The sequence below is a fragment of the Bos indicus genome, chromosome 23, assembly GCF_029378745.1.
Source record: "Bos indicus isolate NIAB-ARS_2022 breed Sahiwal x Tharparkar chromosome 23, NIAB-ARS_B.indTharparkar_mat_pri_1.0, whole genome shotgun sequence".
Taxonomy (NCBI): domain Eukaryota; kingdom Metazoa; phylum Chordata; class Mammalia; order Artiodactyla; family Bovidae; genus Bos; species Bos indicus.
Window position 1 is genome coordinate 14,273,339 of NC_091782.1, and position 14,192 is coordinate 14,287,530.

General features: G+C 40.8%; 1 protein-coding gene across 4 annotated transcripts in view; it reads left to right on the forward strand.

The window, feature by feature from the left end:
- The window catches only part of DNAH8 (dynein axonemal heavy chain 8), a 320,679-nt gene that overhangs the window by 213,406 nt on the left and 93,081 nt on the right, over nt 1-14,192 (forward strand). For 3 of the 4 annotated variants that reach the window (XM_070777905.1, XM_070777907.1, XM_070777909.1), the window contains 5 exons: nt 1,909-2,064; nt 3,710-3,892; nt 8,642-8,747; nt 10,540-10,792; nt 10,898-11,088. In XM_070777905.1, the coding sequence (XP_070634006.1) occupies nt 1,909-2,064; nt 3,710-3,892; nt 8,642-8,747; nt 10,540-10,792; nt 10,898-11,088 (889 nt within the window). The remainder of the gene's footprint in view (nt 1-1,908; nt 2,065-3,709; nt 3,893-8,641; nt 8,748-10,539; nt 10,793-10,897; nt 11,089-14,192) is intronic. The other variant, XM_070777908.1, reaches the window with a different exon arrangement.

Sequence of the window (14,192 nt, forward strand, 5' to 3'; positions counted from 1 at the left end):
GCAGAGAACAAATCAGCACTTCCTCCAGCTGTCTGTTCTGTTCAGGTCCTTAATGGATTGAACAGTGCCCACCTACATGGGCGAGGGCCATAGTCTTTATTCAGAATGTCGACTCAAACGCTAATCTCTTCCAGAAACAACCTCACAAACACACCTTGAAATAATGCTTGCCAGCTATCTGGGCATTCATTAGCCCGATCAAGTTGACACATAAAATTAACCATCACACTTGGGAAAGACATCACAAAGACAGAGTTTGCTTCTTGGGGAATCGAGAAGGACAATTACATTCAGTCTTCTTGGGACCTTATTTCATCTTATTTAAATACGCTAGTTAAAGCTCTTTGTTTGGATTCATTTACCTTATCAACTTATAGTGAGGTCTTGCACAGCATATCATGTACATAAATAAAGCTGTCCATCTAGGGGGAAAAGTTCCATCGTGTGCAAGATTTTCTGTTTTTAGTTATTTCTGTTTTGATCAAAACAGGACAAAGATAGACTTATTTTTTTATTCCACGCCTTTCTTCATTGCAAGTGAAAGATAATATTTTTAAATTTCACCCTCCTAATCACCTGATATCTCGGTGGATCTTCCTTTTTAATTTTTTCTTCTGTTTATTTGGCTGCTTGTGGCATGAGGGATCTTTAATTTTATTTTAATCGGAAGCTAATTACTTTACAATATTGTGGCGGTTTTTGCCATACATCGACATGAGTCAGCCACAGGTGTACATGTGTCCCACCATCCTGAACCCCCCTCCCACCTCCTTCCCCACCCCATCCATCTGAGTTGTTCCAGAGCACCAGCTCTGACGCCCTGCTTCATGCAGTGAACCTGCACTTCATATATTTTACATATGGTAATATACATGTTTCAATGCTAGTCTTTCATATCGTCCCACCCTTGTCTTCTCCCACGTAGTCCAAAAGTCTGTTCTTTACATCTGTTTCTCTTTTGTTGTTTTGCATATAGGGTTGTCATTATTGTCTTTCTAAATTCTTAGTTCTTAGTCCTTGGATAGAATCCGTGCCCCTGTGGAAGCCCAGTGTCTTAACCACTGGACCACCAGGGAAGTCCTCTCTTGTATCTTAAGATCAGCACTCACAATAGCATAAAGGCAATAGTTGAATTCAGAGAATAGAGGATAAGAAGGTGGAGAGTTGAGGACTGAACCTATGGGAATCCTCACACTTAGGCAGAGGGAGAGATCACTGGAGAAGTAAAGAGTTCCAAGTCAGTTGGCTAATGCAAAGATCAACTAGCCCAGATGGGGTGTTTTAACTAATAACAAACATTGATCTAAAAATGGAGAACCCCACCAGACATTCAGAATCCTAATTTTTTTTAATGTAAGAATATTTTTAAAATGTATAGTCTGTTAGGTTGATTTTATGCAAAGTACCATATTCTTATGTTATGTCACTGTTAGAGACAGAATTCCCGGATGAACCTTAGGTTGATTCAGTATGTCATTTCTGACATCCCTATGCTTTTTAAAAAATCACTTATTCATCTCATAGGTGTCCTGAGAAGATAAAGTGAGTATCATAAAAATGCAAGTTAGTTTGCTTTCTTTGAATGATTGTAGCTATGTAAGTTTAAAGGGTTAATCCTTGATTACCTCTCTTCCACCTGCCAGAGCAGAGCTCTGACTTCCAACTAAGGAATGACCTTTGTTTCTCTTTCAATCGGAGAGACCCCCATTACACACCCAGGGCTTCCACAGAGTCGTGACCCCCCAAGTTTTGAAAATTATGTTTTGTTTGTTATTTTTATATTTATAATTAAAGCTTCCTGTACAGTCCTTAGAATTCTTAGTCCTTTGCCCAAATATCTCTGGTTTCCACTCAGAAACAGGCACATTCTTTGTAACATTTCTGCAGCAATGAACTCTTTATTTTTAGGTAACCTCTTTGAACCATAAATATTTCCGCACACACCTGGAGGACAGTCTTTCCTTGGGCCGACCCCTTCTTATTGAGGACATCCGTGAAGAGCTGGATCCAGCCCTGGATAATGTATTAGAAAAGAATTTCATCAAGTCAGGCACCACTTTCAAGGTGAGCTTTGAAAAAAGAAAAGAGCAATGGTGACATCTACTTATCTTTTGGAGCACAGCAGGAAGACAGTTTTCTTCAGGTGGTAGCATTTGACGTGCTGAAAGAATTATTTCCAAACTCATATTCAGTGTTTCCTTAAAAAAAAAATATATATATATATATATATACACACACACACACACACACACAGGGGCGAGAACAGTATCTTGCTAACAATAGCCATTTACCTGAAACTAAACAAGATCTAAAGGAAAGGCATCTGGTGATAATGATATATTATTGTTACACACAAAATATGTATATTTTAGCAGCTCTGAGAAAGGTGGTTTCCAAACCATGTATACTTCTATACAGTAAAACCTGTGTTTCCTCACTGAATAAAATGGCATTTTTAGTAAAGTATAGGGACATTGATTTTATTTCTCTATTAACTTTCAATTAAAACTCATGAACTTTGCTGGAAGCAGTAGAATATGGTTTCTGATGATTGGTGATAACATGAATTGTTTTCAATACAAGTGTTTCTTTTTTAATTGGTTTCATTCTTTACTTTTAGTTTTCTTCGGTTTTACTGAATGACAGCATTTCTGATCGAGAATTTTTTGCTCTGAATAACTTAATTTCAGGAATATCAGTGAATAAGAACGCCAATTTTCTCATTAAATATAGATTTATTTAGAGGAATGTTCTTCATAATGTGAATTCCTTCAAATGCCATATTTAATATGCCAAAGGAGGTTTTAGTACATCCATTCCTGAAAGGGCTTTTAAAAGACCCAGATTCTTACCTGCAATATGAAGGCCATGATGCCTGAGAATTAGTGCCTTAGTGATGTGGTTTTCACTCACATGCAAGATTAATATTAATTAAAAATTTAAATCATTTAAAATTTTAGAATTTCCACCTGAGTTTTAGATAGCAAACCCAGTTGTTTTTGATACACTGAAAATTGTTATGTTTAAGATAAGTGTTATCTGAGGAAAAAAGTTGGCGTTTTTTTCCTCTGAAAGTTTCATTAACCCTTTCTCTTGTCAAATGTGCTTCAGATGACTACGAAATGCAAAAAGAAATAGCACTTCTTATAAACACAACAAATTTCTGTAGTAGGAAATTTCCTCAGGTGAAGAAAAGCAGTCAAATCTTAGACATGTCCGAGTTTTCCTTTATTCCAGGGGCCCCCAACCTCTGGGATCTAATGCTTGATGATCTGAGGTGGAGCCAATGTGATAATAAATAAATAAAGTGCATAATGAATGTAGTGTGCTCCAATCATTCTGAAACCACCCCCCTCCACCCCCCCAGGACATGGAGAAATTGTCCTCCATGAAACCAGCCCCTGGTACCAAAAAGGGTTGGGGACCACTGCTTTATTCACATTTGTTTTGGATAAATTTTTCGTTTAATTTTCTTGGCGTCATGGCTAAAATCATCTTCAGGCAGAGAAAGAATTTAAACCACAAGTTTAAATTATTCTAAAAGAATATGATCTATCATATAAGTTCAGTGATTAAAATTTTACAACTGGTTTTTGTAATTCATTCAAGTTTCACTGCATTGACCTTTGGTAAATTCTCTCCTAAACTGAACCCAAATTCCTTGTCTGCCCTTTAAGCTGTGTGTAATTTAATATTTGAATTGATGTAGGTGAAAGTCGGTGATAAGGAATGTGATGTCATGGACACATTTAAACTTTATATTACGACAAAGTTACCAAACCCTGCCTTTACCCCTGAGATCAATGCTAAAACGTCAGTCATTGATTTTACTGTTACCATGAAAGGGCTTGAGAACCAGTTACTAAGGAGGGTAATTCTAACAGAGAAACAGGTAATGATTTCTCAAGGTAAAGAACTTCTGCTTATAATAAATTATAATAATGTTTTAATGTATTAGGAAATTGTTGAATGTATGGAAAGGAAAAAATGAAGCAAATCATATTTACCTTTGTTAGCATAAATATTTGTTTCTCAGGTCCTGTTGAGAAATCGTGCAACTAATCTATTTTCTGATCCCTGAAAACACATGTGCACACACATGCCACTCTCTACTTCTGACTTTAAGGCTTTGGGTATATTGACTTTCGTATCTACAGCCCTATAGATGAGTAATCTTGAGTTTCACCTGAAAAATTCAATGAAATGATGATCCTGAAGAAAAAGAAATTGCTCTGGATGAGTATTATTAGTAGTTTTAACTGCTGCTGCTGCTAAGTCGCTTCAGTCATGTCCGACTCTATGTGACCCCATAGACGGCAGCCCACCAGGCTTCCCCATCCCTGGGATTCTCCAGGCAAGAACACTGGAGTGGGTTGCCATTTCCTTCTCCAATGCATGAAAATGAAAAGTGAAAGTGAAGTCGCTCAGTCGTGTCCGACTCCTAGCTACTACACTGCAATAGTAATTGATATACTTGGCTATAATTGATACTATCACACTCTAATAATCTAATGATGTAGGGAGCCTTACTTTCATTTTAGTTAAATAAAACTTATACTGAAGCAGAGAAATTAAGTATAATTGAGAGTTCTGATAAAACAAAGAACAATGTAAAGCTGGAAAATTTTAAGGGCCTGATAAGCTACGTTTTAAGATAAAGCTCAGAAAACATTAAATGTTATATATAAAATATAATTTTATATATTTTTATTGTATAAAATCTATTTTCATAAAATCTGAGAAAGTTTATATTTGCTTAAATATAACTAATTTTAAGGGCTTTCTAGGAGAAGGAAATGGCAACCCACTGCAGTGTTCTTGCCTGGAGAATCCCAGGGATGGGGGAGCCTGGTGGGCTGCCATCTATGGGGTCGCACAGAGTCGGACACAACTGAAGCGACTTAGCAGCAGCAGCAGCAGGTGGTGCTAGCGCTAAAGAACCTGCCTGTCAATGCAGGAGACATAAGATCCCTGGGAGAAATGGCAACCCACTCCAGTATTCTTGTCTGGAGAATCCCATAGACACAGGAGCCTGGTGGGCTACGGTCCATGGGGTTGCAAAGAGTTGGACACGACTGAAAGCGACTTAGCACATAGCATATAGCACAACTAATTATAGTATTAAGGGTTCAAGGAGAAGGCCAGGTTAGAAATAGTAATGGGAGGGTGAGAAAAAGATTGGCAGAAGAAAGGAGGAAAAGAAGAGATGTGAATAGATGGCAACAAATACAAAGGAAAGATTCGAAAAGGGAAAGATACTGACACCAAAAAAATAGAGGGCTCAGTAAAATGAGAAGTAAAATCCCACCTGGTTAATAAGAAATGGCTGACTTGGGGCAAGCCCTTGAAAGACAGCCAGTGTAGTGGGGTGAAAGGGGCCCAGTCTCAGCTTCCCCTCTCATTAGCTGTGTGATCTTAGTTTCCAAAAAAACGGCCCAGGGCTTATGCAATCCAGAAAGGGAAGTCTCTCACTTCTAGAGTCTGGCAGAGAGCATAGGCCCCTCAGTTCACTGCCTCTGTCACCTCTTAAGGCCGCATGGTATCAACTATTGAAAATTAGTCCTTCCTTCTTGGTCTACCTGGTGCTGCTGATCTGTTTTGATGTTGCCTCATTGGTTCAGATCCCCAATGAAAGCTTCACTAACTTCTTAAGGCAGGCCATACCGCTGTCTAGGGTACACTCCTCATCCCCAGAGCACCCTAAACCCACTCCTCCGGGCCTTAGCTTCCTCTTCAAGAGAGGTGCTAAGGTATTCATACCAACCTTGCTGGGAAAAACACTTAGTCTGCGATGTTTGGAGGGTGTATTTTTTTTCCTACATAAATAATGCATTCTTAAAATTATACTTTGAAAATTTTTTTCAAACTTTCACAAAAGTTACAAGACTCATCTATGAACTCTCATCACATGATGTTTAACCTTCCTAACAATCTTGCTCTTATACCCCGTTTTTACAGATGAACAAATGGAGACCAGGGAGAATAAGGTCTTAACCATAAGAGTCCATGGACTTTCCACCCTGCCAAACCTCGTAGATAAGCTGTACAGGTCATGCTGTAAAACTCACAGGTGCCCACTGTGCCACAATGCTTCTTTTTCCATATCACACTGAAAAGGAGGCTAACAGGATTTCATCTTGTCCACACATGCCTATACTGCCACCCAGGGGGTGACTGTTTTAATGCAGGCAATTCATTAATTATTCCCCTTGGGCTTCCCTTGTGGCTCAGATGATAAAGAATCTGCCTGCAATACCGGAGACCTGGGTTTGATCCCTGGGTTGGCAAGATCCCCGGGAGAAGGGAATGGCAACCCACTCTAGTATTCTTGCCTGAAAAATCCCATGGGTGAGGAGCCTGGTGGGCTACAGTCCATGGGGTCACAAAGTCAGACACAGCTGAGTGACTAACACTTCACTTCACCGCAAGTACAGCCATGATCTTATCACTAACCCATCAAATACTCCCAAACCACTAATACAATGGCAATATACACTAGCATTGGAGTTAGAGGACAAGGGCATTAGGCCTGTCTCTGCTAGCAACTGTACTCAATTGCTTATTGTGTCTGACTCTTCGCTGCATTTTAAAAAATGAATGGGTAGGAGGGAGTATCCCTTGTGGTCTGGTGGTTAAGAATCCACCTGCCAATGCAGAGGGTGTGGGTTCAATCACTGATCTGGGAAGATTCCCACATGCCAAGTGACGACTAAGCCCATGTACCACAAAAGCCCGTGCACCGCAACTACTGAGCCAGCACTCTGGAGCAACCGAAGCCTGCGTGTCCTAGAGCCCATGCTCTACAAGAGAAGCTGCTGGAATGAGAAACCCGTACCCGCAACAAAGAGTAGCCCCTGCTTTCCACAACTAGAGAAAGCCCACGCACAGCAACAAAAACCCAGGGCAACCAAAAATAAACAAATACATCTTTTAAAAAAAATGAATTTAAGGGGACACGTTCCTGCCCTCTAGATGCTCAGAATCTGGTTGTGATGCCAGCCGTAGTAGATGTACAGATGACTGCCATGCTGTGGGTTTTCATTGACAAATTGATTTAGGAAGAATTTCTGGAAGTTTTTTGAGAAACTTTCTCAAATAAGTAGTTTAAAAACACATTTTAAATGCAGTTCTAAGTATACTGTGATTCCATGTAAGATCAAAAAAGAATGCTGTGAAGACTGCTTTTGAGACAATTTAATTTACTCTATATTTAGCATGAGTATTACAGTCATGTTACATTTTCTGAATTTGAAAATTGCACTGTGGCTGTATAAGAGAGTGTCCTGTTTCCCAGGAGATATGTTTCAGTTTTTAAAGGTAAAGGATGATGACACATGCACACAGTTCGGCAGCAATAATTATCACAGAGGAGAAATAATGGTAAAGCAAAATGGTGTTTGATGAATCTAGGTGAAGGGTATATGAGAGTTCATGGTACCAGTCTTGTAACTTTTCTGAAAGTTTGAAAAATTTTTTCAAAGTATACTTTTAAGAATGCATCACTTATGTAGGACAAAAATATACCCTCCAAACATCTAATTTAGCCATTCTGATAGAAGGGATGCAAAACAATGGAAAGTGGATGTATACTGGCAACTGACTATGTCAGGTCAAGTACCTGGTGTTCCTGTAGTCAGGTCCCAATTCAGAAGCTCCGATCACTTGAGTATCTATTCGTTTCTTGGTTTTAATGCCTCTTTGTTTCTGCCCTTTCTGACTGCAAATAAAGTTAGTATTTCTCACTGAGGGCGGTATGTGGGAACAGGGCCAAGAGAATGGGACACTCTGATTTAAATAAATGTAGAGGTGGAAAAAGCCTGGGAAGAATTATTTTAGCAGAGTTATCCCATGCATGCCAGTGTACGTGCTATGGAAACTTAATGCTAGTGGGCATAGTTTTTTTAATGGTTAAGAGAAACCAAAATACAGATTTGACTAAAGATAGTGTCATTTGACGGAGAAGGCAATGGCACCCCACTCCAGTACTCTTGCCTGGAGAATCCCATGGATGGAGGAGCCTGGTGGGCTGCAGTCCATGGGGTCGCTAAGAGTCGGACACGACTGAGCGACTTCACTTTCACGCATTGGAGAAGGAAATGGCAGCCCACTCCAGTGTTCTTGCCTGGAGAATCCCAGGGATGGGGAAGCCTGGTGGGCTGCCGTCCATTGGGTCGCACAGAGTCGGACACGACTGAAGCGACGCAGCAGCAGCAGCAGCAGCAGTGTCATTTGAGTGGTATTTTGGTTTAAACTTTTAAAAATGAATAATAAACACTGCTGCTGCTGCTGCGTCGCTTCAGTCGTGTCCGACTCTGTGCGACCCAATGGACGGCAGCCCACCAGGCTTCCCCATCCCTGGGATTCTCCAGGCAAGAACACTGGAGTGGGTTGCCATTTCCTTCTCCAATGCATGAAAGTGAAAAGTGAAAGTGAAGTCGCTCAGTCGTTTCCGACTCTAGCGACCCCATGGACTGCAGCCTACCAGGCTCCTCAGTCCATGGGATTTTCTAGGCAAAAGTACTGGAGTGGGGTGCCATTGTCTTCTCCGTAATAAACACTAGTAAGTTGGATTTGCCGTAATAACTGATAATTACACTTCTGATGATATTTTTTGTTTTGTTTTGTTTTGTTTTAATAACAGGAGTTAGAGTCTGAGAGGGTTAAACTTTTGGAGGATGTGACTTTTAATAAGCGGAAGATGAAAGAACTTGAAGATAACCTCCTCTACAAATTAAGTGCTACAAAAGGTATTGTGTTATTAAGAAATAATCACATAATGGATTGTGGATAGATTTCTTGTACCCTCTTTTCAATGCCCTCATGATTATAGATGTCAGGAAACAGTTCAGTTACCAATGCAAAAACAAGCAAGGCAATTTCCATCTAGATATTACAGAGAGACTGCAGGGAATCTGATGTTTAAATTAGCAACCGGCATCTGAGCATTTGATAATAACACAGTTTTCTTGATATAATTGCTTTCTCCTGAGAAAAACAAGGGCTCCCAATACAGCTAGGTAACTCATAATAGACTAATTTGCTTGCCTGAAGGAAACTAATGCGCTCAATCTTTTTTTGTGTGTTTTTCGATCAGTTCTTTCATTTGGTGTTGAATAGCTGTTACCACAACGGGTTTTGATGTATGTAATCTTGTCAGAGAGACCTGAGCAGCCAGGGCTCAGTCACTCTTGACTTGACTGGACCTCCCACTCAGCAGTTGGGATAGGTTCACCTCTGGGCAGTCAGGTCATCATTCCAACCCCTGATTTGGGGATATACTGTTCTGTAATAGGCAAAATACAGCAACCTAAATTCTATCGTTCATGAGCGAACTAATAATAAATACTTCAACTCAGTGGACGTTAGTTTGAGCAAACTCTGGGAGATAGTGAAGGACAGGGAAGCCCTGTGTGCTGCACTTCATGGAGTCACAGTCAGATGAGACTTAGCGACTGAACAACAGCAAATGAACGCTTTCCAGAAGCGCCTTAACTCTTGCATAACCTCCCAGAAGTACATTAAGTGTTACTCTCACAACAGCCTCTAGCACGTTAAGGTGGCTTCATGGCAAAGGTCTTTGTCTGCCTTAATTGCACTGCTTGTGCCGATGAAGTTGCCTGTCTCTTGGTCTGTGACTTCTCCCAGCCATTTGAACGGATACCTCTGGGCACTGTAAATATTACCAAGGACTGACTGAGGGTTCCTCCCCCGATCCAGCCAAGAGTGTACTGGATCAAGACCTCTTTCCTGTGAGATTAGTCACAATTTGGACTTCTCTTGCAGACCTAACATGCCCATGAGAGCCTCTCAGCACCTTCCAGTAGCATCCACCTGCTCCCAGGTGGGCCAGAGCTTCGCACTCTGAAGATATCCTGACTGTCATCTCAGCACATCCAGAGCATCTTTCTGTGCCTTAAAACTGAGTTTATTGTCATAGACATGTTTAGGTCTATTCAGAAGGGTAAAACTGAAAACTAAATGCTGAAAAATCAGCATTTTTCTTCCTGGTCAGACACTTCCACTGTCCCCTAATTTACTAGAGACGTAGGAGGATCAGAGTCCTCAATGTCAAGGACTGTTGGACAAAAGCAGGAGTAGAAAGTGTACAGCTCACCTGCAAGCTAGTGGGTAATGTTTGGGTCAGCCTGTGCTGTGAGACAAATGGGACGGAAAAGCCCACGATGCCATGAGGGCACCCAGCAAGATGATAAAAGAGGCAACAGCACCGTCACATAAAGAACAGCTGAAACCGCTGGGACTGGTGGGAGACATGAGTTTTCTTTAAACATTTGAGGAACAGACATGTGGGCTATCTTGAGAACTGCCTTTTGCACATTTTCAGGCTGGAATGTTAGAACGAATTGAAGCCTCAGATAGATAGCTGGACTAGAAGCCTTTCCATGTCTCAAGATTCACCTTTCCACCCTGTGGGCTTTGAAGAAGTCAAGTTGAAAACTAACGGGATGATTAGAGAAGTGATGCATCTCTCTTTGTGAATTTCCCATCTCGCGTTCCCCAGCTTTCCTCTTTGGTTTTCAGGTTCCTTGGTAGACGATGAATCTCTCATTGGTGTCCTCCGCACCACCAAGCTGACAGCCGCTGAAGTCAGTGAAAAACTACACGTAGCTGCAGAAACGGAGGTCAAGATTAACACTGCCCAGGAGGAGTTCCGGCCCGCAGCCACCCGCGGCAGCATCCTCTACTTCCTCATCACGGAGATGAGCATGGTCAACATCATGTACCAGACCTCGCTGGCCCAGTTCTTGAAATTATTTGACCAGTCCATGGCCAGGTGGGGCCTCACTACCTAACTACCTCCCCCCCAACAAATTCTGTGTGTATTCCTACTCTCTTAGAAATAGATTTTTACTTCTTTGATTTTTAAAACATATTGCAGGTCTGAGAAGTCTCCGCTGCCTCAAAAGAGAATTACAAATATTATTGAATATCTGACCTACGAAGTTTTTACATATTCTGTCAGAGGCTTGTACGAGAACCACAAGTTCCTCTTTGTACTCCTCATGACCTTAAAGATCGATCTTCAGAGAGGAACTGTGAAGCACAGAGAGTTTCAGGCTCTCATTAAAGGTGAAAGGCTTGGGATGTGGATGTACTATGTAAAGGAGATTGCTTTTAATGTGCTTTTTGATGTCCCGTAGACCCATTCTTGTAATACACAGAGGCATTAAGTTCTGTTGGAAGTGAAGTTCATTTTCCACCCCCTGATTTCTATTCATTTTGCTCTGGTTGCTCAAGATGACTTACTTCAGGTCTGTGTTAACTCTGCGATTTTTAGTTATGTCATTAAGTTTCAGCTTTGTTGTCTAGGATTAGGACATTCAAATGCCAAAAGGGGAAATAGTGATTTGGCGGATGAGCTTTCTACTGCAAGAGAGCAATTCCTTAAGCAGGGGATTATAGTGATGTTATAAGAGTGTAAACTTAAAAAGAAAGCACACTTGTATTTCATATTTAAAGTGAATCCTATACATTGCTTACCTGCATGTTAAAAGTATGATTAAGAAATGTAAATTATGGGCGTAGGTCTGGTGAGATCTTTACAACCTCCAGACATTCTTTTGATTCATTGAAGAGTATATAACTCCATTGCTAACACTAGCAAGCGGGTACTCTTTCTACCCCCTTCTGATGTCTATGTCAGAAGCTTTCTCTATCTCTTTTATATTTTAATAAAACTTTATCACACACACACACACACACACACACAAAGTATGATTAAGGAGAGAAAAGAGCACTATTTTCATTCAGTTCAGTTAAACAAAGTGTTATGTCTAAAAGAAGGGAGCGATTGCATGTCGTTAGTGAGATCATAAAAAGCTCCTTGGAAAATTTGCCTTTGCAGGTTAAGCTGTGAAGTTTTCTAGGTTATTTGATACATGGGAAAATGCTCCAATCTTCTCTGGTTTTTTTTTTTTTTTTTTTTTTGCTCTTTGGTAAGTCGTTTAGTAAATAATTTTCTGGCTGCCCTTCTCCCCCAAAAGAAGAAAGTGGCATTTGAAATGGACTTTGAATGATAGGCAGAAATGAAGAAAACTTCCATGCTGAGCAGAGCAGCATGAGAAAAGAATGTAAATTGGTGAGCCTTGATTCCCAGGGGAAGGATTTCTTGATCTGGTAAGAAATTAAGGGGTTGTATGAGGTGGTGATGTGATCCTTTTATTGTTCTTTAGGAAGGTAACTCTGGCAGAGAAGCATAGGATTAATGAAGTTCAAGGGAGTCTGTTAAAATCTTCCCAACCACAAGAAATGCTGCATTCCCATCCTAGGGCGAAGACAATGGGGAAATAAAGACAGACAGATATGAGAGATCATGAAAGTAAAATGGCAAAGAACCGGGTGTAAGAACGAAGAGAGGGTCAGAAATGAGTCTAAGAGTTCTGCTGTGTGCAAAGATTTCTGGTCACGATGGTTGAAAGAGAGCTAGTTTGAGAAGTGTCAGAGTGGGGACCTAGTTTTAGTCAGGATAGGCCAGGTTTTGTGGTCATAAAAACAATCCCTGAATTTCAACACAGCAGAAGTGTACTTCTCCTTTACTCTTTCATCTGACCTGCTTGTCATGGTCACCCAGGAATCCAAGCTGCTTGCCATAATCACTATGGAAAAGGGACACAATATAGCAAATTGTGTGCTGGTTCTTAAACATCACACGAGTCACTTGTACTCATATTTCATTAGCTATAGAAGGATGCATGACCTCATCTAAATTCAGAGAGAGCAGGGAAGTGCATTCTGCCCTGAGCTACCTCCAACATGGAAGCTGCATCACAGCGTCAATGGTGGAAGGTAGTGGATAGATGGATAAGCCCGAGGTTTGGCGGCAGGAGTGTGGACATGGAAATGCAGAGAGGGCTGGGGTTCCAATCAAGAAGTTGCAGGACAGGGGAACTTTGTAGCTAGTAACAAAGTACCGACCTCTGTGGACAGCAGCCTGATGCCCCCAGATAGGATTTGTCATGGCTCAGAGGATCCCAGGCTGTGACTGAGACAGATGAAGACCAGAGGAGAGGTGGGATGGGGAGGGGAGGGGGCGGGTTGTAGATCCAAAGCATCTCCCCATCAAGACACAAACCCACCCCACTCTACCTCTCCCCAGCCAGCACAGCCAGCCAAGCCACGGGCATTCCCCAAAAGAGACTAGGTTCTTTGAGAAAAAGTCTTTAAATCAGAAGAGACCGAGAAACACAGCAAGACTTGGGGTGGGAATTTGTGAGGAGGATTTGATTTCTCACAGAAAAAATAAAGAAGGCTACACCTCTGAGCTGTGGTTAGAGCACATCTGTGACCCCATTTCATAAAACTGGAGAGTCAGAGAGAACCAGACTGTGTAGGGTCAGGAGAGTCAGTGAGAGGAATTTGAATTTAATTTACTTGGCGATAGGGAGTCATGGAATGTTTTATGAGCAGGGAAGTAGCATGAACAGAGCCATGCTGCAGAAGATTAATTTGGGATTTTATGGTAGGTGGATTGTCAGAAGTACAGTCAGAACAGCATACAGTGAGAGTTTTTAAAAAATCAAAACTGGTTTAATCTATAGTTTGTAGTCATTTTAAACTGGCTTACAGTTTGACTAAATTATTTTTTAAAAGCTGGTAGAACTTTGTTTTTAATGCTTTTTTTTTTTTTTACAAAGTTAACAAATATGGCCCTTAGATCACTGGTGTCTTTTACCATTTTGAACTCAGTACTTAAGGGGGAAAGAAAAGGGACTTATTTATCAGAGCAGAAATGTTTGATTTCCCAAGAGTGACCATCCTTTTGTATTAATTCCTACTTGTTTCCTGCAATATCTGGAAGGTGCCTTTGACTTTCTTCTTCAACTGAGAATGTCAGAATACTTTGAAAAATGGAACTGCTACCAGGGGCAATCCTGCACTGTAGAGTAATTGATACACCTGTTCCCCCTGCCTGGTTTTTTTTAGAAAGACATCATCTTTTTTTTGTCATAAACCACAGACAAAAAGACACCTTAGGGGGTCTTCTCTTGCCTTCCAGGTTGGATTGGACCCAAGCCTTCCAAAACAGACAGAGAGTTAATGTCAAAATAACAGCACATGATTATATAGCTTTTACTTTGAGCCACAAGGGTTGTTAGCTTTCTACATACATTAATTTATTTAAGCGTTACAGCAATCAATCTGATGGATTCTATTATTATACTCATTTGACAGAA